This window comes from Halichoeres trimaculatus, unplaced genomic scaffold (genome assembly GCF_033239565.1).
Source record: "Halichoeres trimaculatus isolate MK-OKI-2021-1 unplaced genomic scaffold, fHalTri1.1 fHalTri1_scaffold_16, whole genome shotgun sequence".
Classification (NCBI taxonomy): Eukaryota; Metazoa; Chordata; class Actinopteri; order Labriformes; family Labridae; genus Halichoeres; species Halichoeres trimaculatus.
In genome coordinates this window covers 13578625-13595049 of record NW_027437194.1, presented here as the reverse complement: position 1 = coordinate 13595049, position 16425 = coordinate 13578625, and the positions used below count along the sequence as shown (strand labels likewise).

Here is a 16425-nt window from a genome sequence, read left to right as displayed (position 1 = left end):
TCAGATTTTGAACCTGTGTTGGGAACATGCAAACAGTCAGCTTGAAAAGTTGGATCCTGCTCAGTAAATTAGTGAACAGGTTCAGCTATGTTAAACAAGTTTTCTTTTTTGAATCAGCTTTTCACATTCGTACTTCTTGTGCAGAGCTCAAAATCACAATCAAGTATCCTCCCCATGGGTTAAATATATTCATGTTTATAAATATTGAGGAAAATGTCTGAAACTGTCATTATTGACTAAAATTTTGTCAGTCAGAGAGTTGTAGGCCCATACAAGTAAAGAGCATTAACTCCTTATTGTAACTATGTACAGGATTAGCAATATCCACAAATCAACGACTAAAGCTGAAGGTCAGGAACAGGATTCCCAGAACCAATTGGTTGCACCCGACTGGATGGGTTTCTGGCTTGTTGGAGATTTAAACGTGTGACTGTCTCATACAGTAATAGCAGAGCCACAAGCTAATTTCTGACTTCCGGACTTTTTTCCTGATTGTGTCTGGGCAAAATGGGAGATAGAGTCTGAAAGAAGTGTGGAAGCTTGTTGATGATTATGCTGCACATATACGCACTGATCAGCCTAAATACATATGAATAAATATAATTTATCTAAACCTGTGCAATACATTACAACAGCTCTACATCTAATTGTACTTTGATAAAGCCTCTACATTTTTAGTTTTTGTGGATGTGTCACAGAGCTGATAGTAAAAGTAAACAGGAACAACAACAAAAAAAAGATTCAGAAAATCAACCAAAATCATGAAAACTGCAAACACTACATGCACTATCAGTACTCTTATTGATAAATGTGTTTTGAAATTAATAGGAAACAAAAAATATTTTTGAGGGAATTTATGAAGTTATGTGTGTGTAAAAAGAAACTCTTTAATGTAATGACTAACTATGCATTTTCTCTATTATTTACAAAGGAAGAAGTAACTAAAATGTTTGTTGATTTAATCTGAAACAAAGTGGGATTGTTTCCTCTGTTGTCTCAACTGTTTTTTATGAGAATAGATCAAAAGCAGAGGGAGAGAAAGAGAAAGAGAGACAGAGAGAGACAGAGAAAGAGTTATTTAGCAGTTGTTTGTCCTTGGAAGTGTAATGAATTGTAAAGTGAACAGGCTACAGGCCATAATGCTCTTTCAGTGCAACTCCCACGCTCATCACTCTACCCAGGGACTGTCGATAACCCCCCACCCCCCCAAACACACACACACACACACACACACACACACACACACACACACACACACACACACACACACACACACACACACACACACACACACACACACTTCACTTAACATTCACCTACAGCTGTCCATACCTGACACTATGAGCTGCACAGCCGCCGACATCTGCCCAACACTTCTTCCAAGTCCAAACTGATAATGCATGGCTTCTTTCATATATGTACTCCTGAAAATTTTCAGAAATTTCCAGGAGCTTTGCCAAAAATTTGGGCAAATGTTGACCTTCCACACATACAGTCCTCTAGGGTGTGAAGTCTCCTGGTGGAAGTTTTCTATCCTGCTTTACCAAAAAGTCCTGAATGTGTGAGTGTCATAAGCTTAAAAGTGAAAACAATCGGATTAATATGGTAAAAGATCAATGACACGATCAATGGTAAAAGATCAATGAAGCATATCACCTTTAGAACCGAACTTCCTTTAACTCATGGACTGCAGAAGAAGTCTATTTGTAGTTCTGGTGAACATTTTGGCTGCTGACATCTGCATTTAACCCAGAGAAATATCAAGACGTTTTTAAAGTTTTGTGCATGTGTGATTACAACATTAACCTATGCATGCTTCATCCTGCTTTTTCACTATAGCCTATGAGGAAGTGACCCTACCTCCACCTTATTATTACTCATGTAATATTTCCTGTTGAGGCCAGGGTCTGAATGTTTTGTTCACATCTCTTACATTAATATTGACAAGTCCACAAAGTAAATATAACAGCAACATTTCAAGTATTGTATGTTTTTTTCAGCTATTTAAGCCATATTTAGGTGAAGTGGTAAACTTTATCAAAATTCTGCTCAGGTTGTGTTTATGCTGTATTTTGTTGGAAAACCAAACCTCAAAGAGAAACTTTTTGAAATGGCAGCTCTGCGAGGAAAAAGGGACAGCTTTCATGTGAGGTTTGTTTTTGTTTCTGGTGAGTAGTTCTCGTGGTTTAATCATGTGTTAATCATGTGTCATTTCCTGTCACCTTTCTCTATCTGAACGATCAGAGGCAGCAGGTGATGAGATGAGAGCTGAGATGAGATCAAATTTTAATGATCCCTGTGGGCAAATTGAGTCTTTGCAGCAGAAGCTGCAGAGGAGACAAACCAGTATCCTCAGTTTGATACAGGACAAATCTCTGATTGAATCACCTTCAGTGTGTCTGTTTCACATATGGGACAGTGCACCACGGGAATTGTACTATCACTACTGGATGCTTTTAGCTCCCTGGCCATTTTTTTGTTATTTCACCAAATTTCTCTTTGTTTGTTAGACTTTGACTTGTCACAAAAACAGTAAATTTTCTTTTTTTTATTCCTCTTGTCTTTCTCTTTTTTTTGTATCCTTAAGTTTACAGTTTTTTTTTCATTTAAAGGGATTTAAATAAAAAAGAATAACTTCAACATATTAAGTTAATCAAAAGCAGCTGGTTACAACGACCCCAACACAGTATTCATATGATCATAGTTCTGATGCTTTAAGTAAACTCCACAGTCATTTCACTTATCACCAAAAACATTTATAAAAAGCTAAAACATTTTACAACATTCAATATTTTAAGAAAAGCAAAATCACGTAATAAAGGCATTCAATGTTGTTTTTATTGTTTTTTCATGTTTTATGTTGAATGATGATGAAAGGCTTTGTGTCATGATTTACTCAAGCTATCCAGTGAAACAATTTTACCTTATTTTTGTAATATGTGAATTTTTTCTACCATGTTAGACAATTTCAAGACTTTCTTCGGCTTTTTGTGACATATTTCTTGCATTTTTACAAATAAAAGGCTACAGAAGATTTCACAAAATATTTTATTGATAGTAAATTTTGTTGATGTTAATAACATTTCATTAAATAAAAAGGTTTTTGTGTTGCATTAAATACGCCTTTGCCTTGTAAAATTATTTTGTTTTTTTTAACCTCAGTGATATATGGTTTTATGTCCAAAGAACTCAGATTATGACAGTGTTTAAAGAATAAAACCATGAAGTTTGGCTAACGATGGGGACCCTAATAATTCTAGTGAACGTTTGAAAAATCAGTGTTGTGATCTTTATTGAAGTGTTAGGTTAAGATAATTCTGACTTTAAAGAAGAGAGCTTTACAGTTGCTATTGTTTTAAACCAAGGCTACAATATCTTTAGATAGATGAGGTGAGACATGCAGTATATAGAGGACCCAATTATGTTAAAGAAAATTTATGAACAACAACAAAAACAACAACAACAACAACAAGAATAATGGGCCTAATAATAATAATAATAATAATAATAATAATAATAATAATAATAATAATAACAATAATAATAGTAAAAAAAAAATCTCTTAGCCAGTGAAAATTTTTTATAGGAAAAATGAGCAAAGCATGTTTAGACACCAGGAACCAACATGACTAATTATTGAATTCACTAAATTGAATGCAACTTAAATTGGTATGTCACAGAAATGCAATAATGAACTGACGTTTCCACCCACAGCATTTTTTTGTCGCTGCATTACACATCCTTGCTCATTGGTCAATTAGCTCTTAAGCCACACCCTCCAGATTCTGTCACCCTTTTTAACTGGTCTGCTGCATTGGCAGTCACGTGGACAACGCCCCTTCAGCTGCCCCCCTCTCTCCCCCCTCATCCCCCAAAGCAAGTTGGGTTGAGCGGTCTGCTAGGGGACCATGGACAGCTCCCGTCTGAGAAGCAGAGTAACGCAGGAGGAGGAGAGGGCTGGATATGGGGGAGCCACCGCACAGGCCCGCACGATCGAGATAAGGAGAAAAAAAAAACACTTTTTATGAGCTCACACCGGGGACAACACACAAAGAGCGCGAGCTGGAGAGGCCTCAGGAGGACGGGGAAACAACCGAGGAAGTGAAGGAAAAGCGGGGATACGGCTACTGACCCATCCCGGAGCATCAGGGGAGAAGCGGCGAGAGAAAGGAGGAGAAGGAGGACAGAAGGAGAGACAATTCCGCTCGACCTCATGGACTGAGAGAACAGATGAATGAAGACTGCCTACACTAACGCCTATCGATGCCTGGCCAAGGACCTGGACGCTTACGCCATGAACACGGACATGACAATGGACGGCATTGGCAGCTTGCATGGCGGGGTGGCTGTGGGCTCCGTGGTCCCAGATGCAGACCTAATGAGCGGCCATAGCCCTCATCACGGACGCGGGGGCTCCTCTGGGGGCCACGGGGCGGCGGCAGCAGCGGCGGCGGCAGCAGCGTCCACCCTGCGGATACATCAGGACCTGGCCGCCGCCGCTGCGTCCTCCCGCTCGGCTATGGTGACCGGCATGGCTACAATCCTGGACGGCAGCGGGGAGTACCGTCCGGAGCTGTCCCTACCGCTGCACCACGCCATGAGCGTCCCCTGCGACACGTCCTCTCCCGGGATGGGGATGAGCGGCACATACACCACTTTAACCCCGCTACAGCCGCTGCCCCCCATCTCCACCGTGTCAGATAAGTTTCACCACCACCACCATCACCACCAGCGGCTTTCCGGGAACGTGAGCGGGAGCTTCACCCTGATGCGGGACGAGAGGGGGCTGCCGGGCATGAACAACCTTTACAGCCCCTATCACAAGGACCACATGTCCGGGATGGGTCAGAGTCTGTCCCCGGTACTGGGGAATGGTCTGGGCTCAATACACAACACCCAGCAGAGTCTCCACAACTACGGCACCACAACGCACGGAGGCCACGACAAAATGCTGAACTTCGACGCGCACCACACCGCCTCCATGCTGGCCAGGGGGGACCACCACCAGCACCGAGGCCTCTCTGGCCCCACGGCCGGGATGATGCCACACCTGAACGGTATGCACCACCCCGGGCATCCGGCTGTTTCCTCGGCGGGCCACCACCCCCACTCCCACCCTCACCTTCAGTCTCCATCCCACGGGCCAGTGTTGGCTTCCACCCGGGAACGACCGCCCTCCTCCTCCGGGACGCAGGGGGTGAACAGCTCGGGACAGCTGGAGGAAATCAACACCAAAGAGGTAGCGCAGAGGATCACGGCAGAGCTGAAGAGGTACAGCATCCCCCAGGCCATCTTCGCCCAGAGGGTGCTGTGCCGCTCCCAGGGGACCCTGTCGGACCTCCTGAGGAACCCCAAACCCTGGAGTAAACTTAAGTCAGGCCGGGAGACCTTCAGGAGGATGTGGAAGTGGCTGCAGGAGCCCGAGTTTCAGAGGATGTCGGCTCTCAGACTGGCAGGTAAGAGCGGAAAAACAAACCGTGGTGCCGTGAAGCTGTTTGAGTTTCTCTCTGCGCTGGAACAAGAAAGGGAGTGAAAATCTGTACCTGAACACAAGGCAAATTAGTTTGGTTTTAGTCGTGTACTGGCTTCGTTTCAGTGTTTCCTCGTGTTTCCGCTACGCTGTATGTGAATGAAATTTATTTGGAATCACTGGTGTTATGATTACCATTATTGATCAATAACAAACAGGGATCGATACCAAATGACAAGGTCACGGGATTTCCCTCCAACAAACAGTCCTCATGCTGTCTGCACGGAGCTTTAACCTACATTTTATTTTTTATTTTTCTGCAGGAAGATTGAAGAATAGAAACATGTTTTATGAACAGGATTCCTAAAGGCTTTTATTCAAAAATACATTGATAAAATTTCAATTTAAATAAAGACAATTCATTTGAAATTATTTTATACATATGGAAATTCTTCCCTGAAATGTAGGGAATAATTAAGCCTTTTGGAATAATTAAGTTTTTTTTTTTTTAGATTAAATTAAGCCTGCCTATTTCAGTTTAAATCGCTTCAATCATGTTTTATTTTCTTCTCTTTGGTAGTGAAGTGTAAATGATGTTGCACTCTCCTGATGGAGGTGTGCGAAAGCAGACAGAGAGGGTCTGGGGAGGTTTTGTGTTTAAGGGTGAGGACCCTGAGGTGATCACACAGACTGTGACATAAACATGAAGGTCTGCAGCATCAGTGGGTCTGGTGCCCCCTCTAGTGAGGAACCTGCTCTCTGTCCCCACATTCAGTCTCCATTGTCTGCAGGGGGGGAAAACAGCAGCAGGGACCGGGTCAGGTGGATTTTAGGATCAGTCTGGAAGTCCTACATGTTGTTCTTTATTTGCAGAAATAATGAGAGCTGAGTGTTGCTGTGGGCTGATTTTTTTTCTCTGGCAAGTTTGTTAAAGATCCAGCATTTTTGTATCCTAGTTTTTTTACTGCAAACTTTAAATTCTGTAAGCAAAATAATCACTACATGGTTGGGTTTCACATCATCCTTTAAAAGACAAGGTTTTAACATTTACATCTGAGTACTTATTATGGATTAGTATACAGAAAATGTGTTGGCATATTGGGATTTTATCCAACTTAATATAACTATTTAATGCAAAACATTGCAAATCTTGTTTCCTTTTCAAAGGTTTTTGCTCTTTGCTCTTAACAGAAATATTACAGTGTGAAGCACAGTAAAAAACTCAGATCAGTTTTAGAACAAGAAATACAGTTCGAGCTGCATTCATCTGACTTTTAAAGTAACATACAGCACATGAGTAGAAGATGGTAATTATATTTGGTATGATAGCTAAACATTCTGATGAAACGAGGAGGAAAGTGTCTCATGTAGACAGAAATGTAAAGTTGTGTTTAGAAAATGACTGATGAGTTTTAGGAATGTTGTTGAATGACCAAAAGATAAAAATTGCTTTCCTCTAACGCCAAAGACCCCCTAAATAGAAGTTATTGTCCAGTTCTTAAAGCGCTCTTCCGGCACTTCCAATTTGTTTTAATAAGTTATACTTGATTAGGAAAAATGACCCATTCGAGAGTTGACAATTTGACATTTCAGAAAAAGTGAGCATAACTTTATGTTTTGTCCTGAAATCTTAAAAAGCTGTGAATTGGTTGTCAAGATTAATATACATTTATAAAGAACCAAGCTCTTCTCTATTTATTTTAATCTTTTTATGCATAAATCAGGTCTGAGAATACACAAAATGCCAAAAATATAAATGACTGTACACAAACAGTGCACAGCTGTGCCTATGTGGCTTTCAGATTAATGTTAATTATATCATGTTTTGCTGTATTCAAATGAAATACTAACTTAAACTGTTACTCCTAACTATCACCATCAAAACAATATCTGAAATACTTTAAAAATATTTTTCTGTTCCTCAGAATTGTTGGGTGTACTGTGTTCTTTACTTACTGGAGCAACAAAATAAGACTTTTGAGTTTTCAGATGATGTTTTAATGCTCAGTTATGTGAAACTTTTTGCAGAACAGTAAAACAAAAATTTACAAAAGATAGCTTTTATAATGCTTAAAAGTTCCTCTATGAAAATGCCCACATCCCTTCACTGGTCAGTGTGTTGCCCTGTAAATAAAGATCCTGTGAGGTTTATCCTGACACAGTAAAAAAGTAAAATTTGTTTTGGGTTAGTTTTATGTTTGGTAATATTAGACATATTTGACAAGTCTGTAATCAAAAATAATTGAGCGTTACATGCAGTGGGCACATATTTGCTGTCATTTTTTCTAATGATAATATTTAGTCAATTTTAAGAAAAGTCACCAAATAGAATTTTTTTTAATCAAATCTTCCATCCTTAAATTGAAACACTCAGCAAGATCACGTATAAAAATAACTACATGAGAGAAGTAAGCTATGAAAATTAAACAATAATCTTAAATTTAACTTTTCTAATTTTGGAGTATAGAAAAAAAGTCTCCATTGAAATGCAGCATTACAACAGGTGAAAACATTTTCAGAGTTTAGGTACATTGAAAAAAAAGAGTATTATGATGACTTAATGAAAGGGCAAGTTGGTAGATAATGAACTTACATGGAGGTAGAGCTAGCATTCAACAGTTTCTCTTTGTAATCAATAAGAGATGTATCTTTAAAACTGGGTCTAATTCAGTCAACATTAAAACTGCTAAGTTTTATCAAACTTAATATTGATTTGCTTATCTTCATTTCAGCATAACTGTATCAAAACATTGTGTAATTAGCAGCTATTATAGTTAATAAAAATGTATTATTATCGTGATTTATAGTATACAAAACTACATAATTTTTCAGGCAAAGAAATTCAGTAACATCAACATTCATTTTCTGTACATGGTGTTCATGTGTTTCTCATTGGGGGTTTACAGAGATGGTGTCATATTTCATAGTAATACTTGTGTCTGATTTAGACTCCTGCAGTTTCTGATATTGCTGTTATAGTGGCTGCATCTTAATGCTTTGGTAACATCTGTTCAGTACCCTTTATAAATCAGTTCCTGGATTATTGTTTCATAGTAGATAAAAGAAACATTTTAGTCTACATGGATGTTTGAAGTTTCTTGGTTTTCAGTGTTGGTATTCAATGCGAAACCACAGATGTGAATGAGATGACCTGAGTACTTGAGGAGAGGGTCTCTCCCTGTATGTTGTTATGTTGTTAAGTCTGTATGTAGGTACACACCAGTGGGCTGGCATTTGCCTGTATTTCTTATTATGAAGCAAAAACTTAACTGCTCCATGTTCCCTTTTATAAAAAAAAATGTCCAAAATTCATTTTATTATCAGGGTTTATCACTGAGTAGATTTTCCAAATTTAAATGTTGCAGTGTCTAAGATGCAAAAGGCTATGCCATAAGTTGTGCTTTGTCAGTTTCTAATCCTGAGAAATAAATTGTTTCTTTTTTTCCCTTTTTTTCTCTACTAATTTCCTAATTATTTAATCATGTAATATTTAAGAGGCAACATCAAGTGGCCATTTATTAGATCTACAAAGAGGTATGTAGGTTTATTCTGAGATAACTAATTGTAAGCTTTTGTTAATGGGAAGCTAGTTCTGAGTACAGTAGTAGTGTCAAGCTATTTCAACAGTTTTGTTGACTAAAGACTATTACTATAACCCTGACATTTTCTTTATTAGACTTGAACGTACCTTTTATTTGGGGCTATTTCAGCTATTTGACATGTTAGCATTGGTGTGAATGCTAAACAGAACGAGTGCCCCCCAGAAACCGTACACAGAAACACAAAAACTGAAAAGCTAATTACACAAGAAGCTCAGAGAAGAGCTGCTCCAAGCTGCACTGCCGTTATAATATTTAACTTTGCCTTTGTTATGAAAGAACAGATAAAGAGAGACAGGAAGTGAGGTGAGAGAAAGGGGAATTGACGGGCGCCAAAATGTGCTGGGATCTAGAGTGCTGCAAGAGAAGAGACAAGGATCGTAGCCTCTGTCCACAGGGTGCTTCCAGCGACGGAGCTGAACAAACACTGTACATATTTTCTATCCATGAAGAACTGTCATAGAGTGACCAAGAGTTTCTGTACTAGGCATCTAACGTTTTCATTCCTGCTGAAAAAAACGGGCATTTTGACATCAGCTCCTGGACTTTTCTTGACAGCCCCATGTGGGTGCTTTGTGACCTGCATTTGTTTTGCAGCTTAATTTTTAACAGTAGAAGTTGTTGCTCAGTAACAATTTTGTCCTTACATTTCGCTTCTGCAGGATTTCACTGGACTTATAATTTTGACTTGACTGGACTTCCTTCATTTTCATACTGCTGGTATCTTATAACGTTTATAGGAGAGGATGTGAGTGGCTCTTGATGAAACTGTGGGAGCTTTATAGCTAGTTTACATGCTGTATTCAGGCAGTAAGTTAGATTACAATTGGCTGGTTCATGTGGCAGGTTCCTGCTTTGTTTCTTGTTTAATAAAAATAAGCTGTGGATCAAGAACTAGCATGCTAGCTAGAAATTAGATTACTGTAAAGTTTGTTTCTTTTAGGCTAATCTTGGGTTAAAGTCAGTGGTTGTAGCTTTAATTAAGGAGTTTTGATGAATCCAGTCATGCAAGATTCTGTTTTACTGATCTATGAGTTTTGTAGCCACTGCAACATTATTTACTTAGCGTTTGTGTCAGAGAAAATCAGTGCTGGCTCTTGTAAAGATACTTGCACAAGTCATTTTATTCCTTTATTTATTACTAGCTGAGCTTTACTGTTCATTACATAGATCCCCCCTTCTCCTATGTCTGTAGATAGAAAGAAGGGAGCTTCAATTGCTAGATCAACAATGCTGCAAGCAGCCAGTGGAGCTGGGGTCAAAGGTCATAGCTGCAACACTGAGACAATAGATGGAGCAAATATCCCCCTGACCCTGAGATGAGCTGAGAGGATAGAAAGAAGCTGCATGAAGGGGGGAGGATGAAACGAAAGGGCTGGAGGATAGGGTTAGTGTTGGTCCTGTAGTTATATCAGCTGCATTTATTTTCTATTTTTAAAATTCACTTAAATAAAGAATTATGAAACAATAATTCTTCTATGAGTACTTTGGACTCTCCCCTTTTTTATTTACATTTTCTCTGCTCTCTGAATCTTATTTTTTTACTCTCCAAGAGCTTCTCTCTATGTAATTCAATAAAATTGCCCTGTTAACACTCAAATCTGTAGCAACATCTATTATTCAAGACAGACTTTTTCTGTAAACTAAGAAATTATTTTGCTTTAAAGAAATCTCGCCATTATTACGAGCATCATAGCACATGGTTCTTTCTTGGGAATTCCCTCAGACTGAACAGCACATTACTGTGAAAATACAGACCTGAAAAAGTTTCCATTGGTAGCCTGATTAAGTTGAAATGAGAGGTAGAGCATGGCGTCGTCTGAATGATACTGAAAACTTGAGACATATTAAAAGCCTTTGAGTTTCTGCATCTCGTAACAAGTTCATTCAACGCCGTGTCTTCACAGAAGCCAACATGATAGCTTTGTACTTTTGCATTGACTCAACGGGTGTAGAGTCTATCTTCTCAGACATCCCCTTTCTTGTCTTCTTCGAAATTACTGCAGCACAATCAACCACAGTTCAACATTTACCACCTTCAACTCCTACATGATATACTCAGATTGATCAACTGTTATTTTTCACAAGCACAAACAAGCAGGGCAGGAAACTAGTACCACCACAGAGTTGCTTTGGCATAGAGTCAATGCTGAAGTATAATGCAGGCTTCAGACCACAACATGTAAATATAATACAGTCTTAGTTGACAAATAGTGGATAAAACTTGTCAGCACTATTTCTGATTCATATTCTTTCAATGTTTTGGCTGGTTGCAGTTCTCGTGAGGGGCTGTGTCTTGCAACAATTTGGAAATGCGATAAGTGATTATGTGCCCATTATGGCTGTACCTTTTCCAATATTTCCTCCCACTGTATGCCGATGACAACACATTGTACTTCCCAGGCACATGTTCTTTGTTGCTACCCAAACAAACATTTAGTCTGCAGGTGATGATTAAAAGCATGTATTGGCCCCCTGCAATGAATCTTTGAATACTGAAGTGAAACTGAAGTGTTTTTAGAGTGATATGGGATCAGAAAACAAAATATTGCTTGACTAATCATTATAGTCTTACACCCCTCATGACTTAACATCCATGGCTCCCGTACTGCAAATTTATTCTTCATCCATTTACTCGTTTTTCAATCAAAAATTACTGTGTACACACAATTTAACCATTTGTACACAATATTGATGCAAAGGAATATTTAACAAGGCTTTAAACAGAAACAGAACATATTGCAAAAGTCAAGGTAATCTGTAAAGATCTTAGTGTCTGTCTGAAGCTCTTTCTCTATGAAGCCCTTTTTTTCTCCCTTTACCTCATTTCGAATCCTTTTCTTTCTCTCACCATCTCCTCCCAGGACCTGCCTCTCCCTCTCATACTCCCTCTCCCCCTCTCTGTCTCTCTCCTTCTCTTTTGGGGGAGGTATTATGTGATCGTCCAGGGAATTGAACACAAGAGCCGAGGCAGCAGCGGCACGATGAATTATTGATGGGAATCTCGGCGTGACCCGCCTCGGTCTGCTCACTTCACTTCTTCTTCACCTCGCAGCCGGGTTAACCAGGCAAAATGGAGGGAGGGAGAGAAAGAGGGAGAGGGGGAGAGATGGAGGGCGAGAGGTGGAGTCCATTGTTTGGTTGGAGGATGCTGCCTTGCCTTTGACTCAGAGTGAAATATGGATAAAAACGACTACAGTGCCTCAAATCACAGTCAAATGAGATGAGCTGAAAAGCTTAGTCTGGGAGTTTACATGGGTAATTTGGTATAATAGCCATTGTTCTTGTCAACATGCCCCTGTCCTCAGTTGTGCTTTTTGAAACACACATTCTTCTTGTCGACCCCTTTCTCAAACTGAGGCTCTCTTTAACAGTTTACAGAAACTATTCCTCAGTCTTTGATTTTAAATCTATATAACTGCAGTCTAAATACGCTGTGGCAGTTAATTTACCGAGCAAGCAGACTCGAGAGGTAACAAAGGTTTGGTTCCTTGCTCTCGTAAAGAGGAAACAAGAGCCCAAAAGACCCAAGTTTACTACTATAGTCCCATTTCACCTCACTGTTGGTTTGCTTTGTCTGTGCAGTCCAGAAGGTGTGTCCATCTTTTGCACACTGCCTTTGTTGAGTGGATGGTGGACAGATCTGGAAATGTAAGCTTTGAACATGGCCACCCAGTGTGTAGTTCAGCAGTTTGACAATAATCCGTGGTTTCTGACATAATTACTGACTTTAGAAAAGTGGTTATTCTTTATGTTGATGGTCTCATCTGCTCGTACAGGTCATAAAAAGCCGTCAACAATAATTTCAGTCAATTCTATAACCAGCTCAAAAATTCTCACAGGAATGAATGGGTAAGCTCAACAAATAACATACACAAAACAACTACTCTGCTAGCTTTTTTTGTCATAATAATAATAATAATGATAATAATAATAATAATAATAATAATAATAATAATAATACCACTACTACTACTAATAATAATAATAATAACAAGAAGAAGAATAAGAAATGGTTAAATTGTCTTTTCCATCAACTTTTTACCTGAGTCAGCAACTTTTTGGGGCTTCATTATGCAAGATACATTTTTTAAGGTGAAATTAGGAGCGTTGTTAAACACTACTGGTTGGTTAGAAGACACAAGTGGCCCCTCTCAAATCTTATCACTAAATACCCAATACATCACCTGATATTATGATACAGCATTTCTACAATAGTTGGATCGATTGCACAGTGATACATCACTATTTTTACATTATAATACTTGGTGCCAGTGATTTAATAAATGTAATGTACAACTCTGAATGACAGTATATTTCTATGCTCGTATTTTAAGCTGCCGCTAATTCTGGCCACACTAAAACATAAAAGGATGTACAATTATTTCTCCTTATGTCAAAGAGCTTGTTTCCCTTGTTGCTGTTTTTAAATGTTATTGATTTTCTGTCAGTGAAACTGAAAACTTGATTTGTCTGTGTTCCATTAAAAGTAAATCAGAAGAGGATTATACACTTTGAGCTGCTCAGATGTTAGTCACTGTGAAGAAAGAACACAGCTACTGGTGTATTTTAATAGATATTGGATGACAGCACAGCTTTACTGCCTCTAGAAATAACTGGCTTTAGATACACAAACAGCTATTGTAGGGGGGATCAATTTAATCAATGAGTTTGTTTGGCTCTTGTCATGGCTTTTATCGACTGCAAGAATTATATTTTCAATCACAAGGCATGTTCAACAGTGTCTTCAATATAACAGAGCAGATTGAAACCACTTAGAGTCAAACTGAGCTGAAAATCTGAACGACTGAACCTAAATATTTTCCATTTTACGCATCCTGCTGCTGCAGACACGGTGCATTATTTATGAGCCGGGCTCTGCTTTATGACACAGATTACCAGCAGTTACTGTGTGTGTGTGTGTGTCCAGTATGTTTGTTCTAATGGCTTCAGACTGTGGGAACACACTGTAGTTTGTGTCTGTTTTCAGGGTTTCTTTTTCTGACTCTCTGCATATTCACAGGCAGTTATTGATCTGAATTAATGGATTTTAGGCTGCAGAGAGGAGACGTCTGATGTTTGTTTGTGTGTCAGCGTGAGAAGATTTGATAGATCCTGGTGTCTCTTTCCTGTCATGTTGACAGCAGTTTTGCTGACTGAGAAGTGAGAGATGACAAAGTCTGTTCTGGGCGTTATAAAGTTGTAAAGCTTAGTGCCTTCAGGATGGATTGTTTTGGTGGAAATAATATTGTTTGATGATCGTTGAACACAGATACATTACCGCAACCTTAACAAAACAATCCACTGCTTGGCTGAGAGATGCAGCACTCACATGGAGTTGTGCTGGCAGTAGACGTAGTGCGGTATACATTTTGATAGAAGATAACCAGGATGGTAGAATCATGAGAGGTGGGAGTCCTTAAAGTTTTACATCCAGTGTTAGAATATTGTGACTAACAGCCTCTACAATGAAAAAAGAAAAAAAAAAACATAATAAAATCAATACTTGGCGGGTGATTTCGTGGTGCTCAGGAGGTCTGACAGATTTTTCACATTTATTTTTGTCTCTCTCATCTGTAGAGTGGTATCTTGTACTGTCAGCCTGAATTTATGTGAATAAACAGATTAAAGTACACAGCTATTAAAGAAAATTGTTTACCAGATAATACAAGAAAAAACAGAGAACTACTAACCAAACTGGGATATAATTTCTTGATAATAATCCAAGTGAAATTAGACTGAAGTTGTTCTTCGGTGATAATACTTTGGGTTGAAATTGTTAAGTCAGAAGACTGTTTTTACTTTACCACAACATATGGTTGAAAAATAGCAAAACAACAGCATCATGATGCAAGTTTGTGAGAAGTCAAACCATGATCCATTGTAAAAAAAAAAAAATCTGATTAGATTAAAGCTACAAGAATCAAATTGACTGCTTTAAAGACTTAGGGATTATGTAATAAGACAAGATCAGGGTATGCAATAAAACCTTCACTCTTTTTGTTCAAACACATATGATTGAGATTATTATTACCCAGAAATTCAGGATTATCCTGATCCAACAGAGCGCTGAATTCAGGCTGGATATGGTAACTAAAGATCCCACAGATCAGGTTTTAATTTGGCCAAAAAAAGCTACATTTACAAAATGTTCACATTTCACACTTTTTGAGCTCAGGTCATTCTTGTTCAGATGGAGGCTCTTGAAAAATTGATGCAGGAATCAAGCTAATGTAAAAAACAAACGAACAAACAAAAAAAGCTTTAAAAAAATGTAATAGAATATGCGACAAGCTTTCAAACAAGCCATGACACAAAATTGTCTCGGAACTTGAATTTGCAATTGTGTCCTATATTAAAACCAGTTGTAAATACTCACCAACAGTCATCACTATGCCTGAATAATATTTACAGGTAATTTTTTCCTCAGACTGTGTAATAATCCTTCAGCAGAGCTAGTTTCTTTATCAAATCTGTGAACTCCAAACATCAGCCCGGTGTGTTTCAACTCTACAACCTTCACTGTAGCCCCCAATAAGAAAATCAGAGGAATAGTGTAGTGATTTTTTGTTAAGACTGTCCACACTAATTACGGTGCCCCGCTGTTGTTGGAGCGGTAGAAGTGTTTGCCGGGGCACACTGAGCCACTTGGGTTCAGAGGAGAAAATGGTCCTGTCGCCGCTTTATTACAGCGGTCAAATCAAAGGTGACACCTGGACTGTGAGCTCATCGAGTGGAGAGCTGCAGGAATACACACCAACACGATCATTCAGAGCTGCACAACACAGTGCGGCCAGAGGAGCATATCTGGTTTTTCAAAGACTTTACCAAATGCAAAATGAAATCTGTGCATTAATGGTAATATTTCACCTCAGGACTATTAATATGGAGCTGAGTTTCTAAAATTACGTACTACACTTTCCATCAGTCCTGTTGTTTGGAGGCCTACCCCTCCTCCAGGAGGGTAAACATGCCAGAAGTGATTTCTCTCAGTCACTCTTTCTTCTCCCTTCCCCCGTCCAGTGGATTCCCTGAATGCTAAAGCTGTTTGTTTTCTAATGTGGAGAATAAAATAAAAAAATTTACACAGTATCTCAAAAACATACATTCAACTAATCTACGCTTTTCTGTGACTAGCTATGAAAGACACAAATACATCTCCTTCAATTTACTCATAAAATCTGCCGAAACTCTGTTTTTCTCTTGTAAATAATGAAAAAATCAATATGGCTCATTCTGTGAGAGTCATGAATGTGCACTCAAAACTAGCAAAGATTTGGATGAAAGATTTTTAAGATACACTAATGCTGAAACTGAAAGTTTGGCCTGATGTTGGCGCTATAGACAAGGTCATAT

At 38.8% G+C, this 16425-nt stretch overlaps 1 protein-coding gene and 1 long non-coding RNA gene across 2 annotated transcripts in view; one reads left to right on the top strand and one right to left on the bottom strand.

Moving 5' to 3' along the window:
- The window catches only part of LOC141805097 (uncharacterized), a 39072-nt gene that overhangs the window by 9288 nt on the left and 13359 nt on the right, over positions 1-16425 (bottom strand). The window lies entirely within an intron of this gene.
- onecut2 (one cut homeobox 2) overlaps positions 3951-16425 on the top strand; it is a 49760-nt gene continuing 37285 nt past the window's right edge. Inside the window, exon 1 of the mRNA XM_074689820.1 lies at positions 3951-5456. Coding sequence (XP_074545921.1) covers positions 4235-5456 — 1222 coding nt within the window. The 5' untranslated portion in view covers positions 3951-4234. The remainder of the gene's footprint in view (positions 5457-16425) is intronic.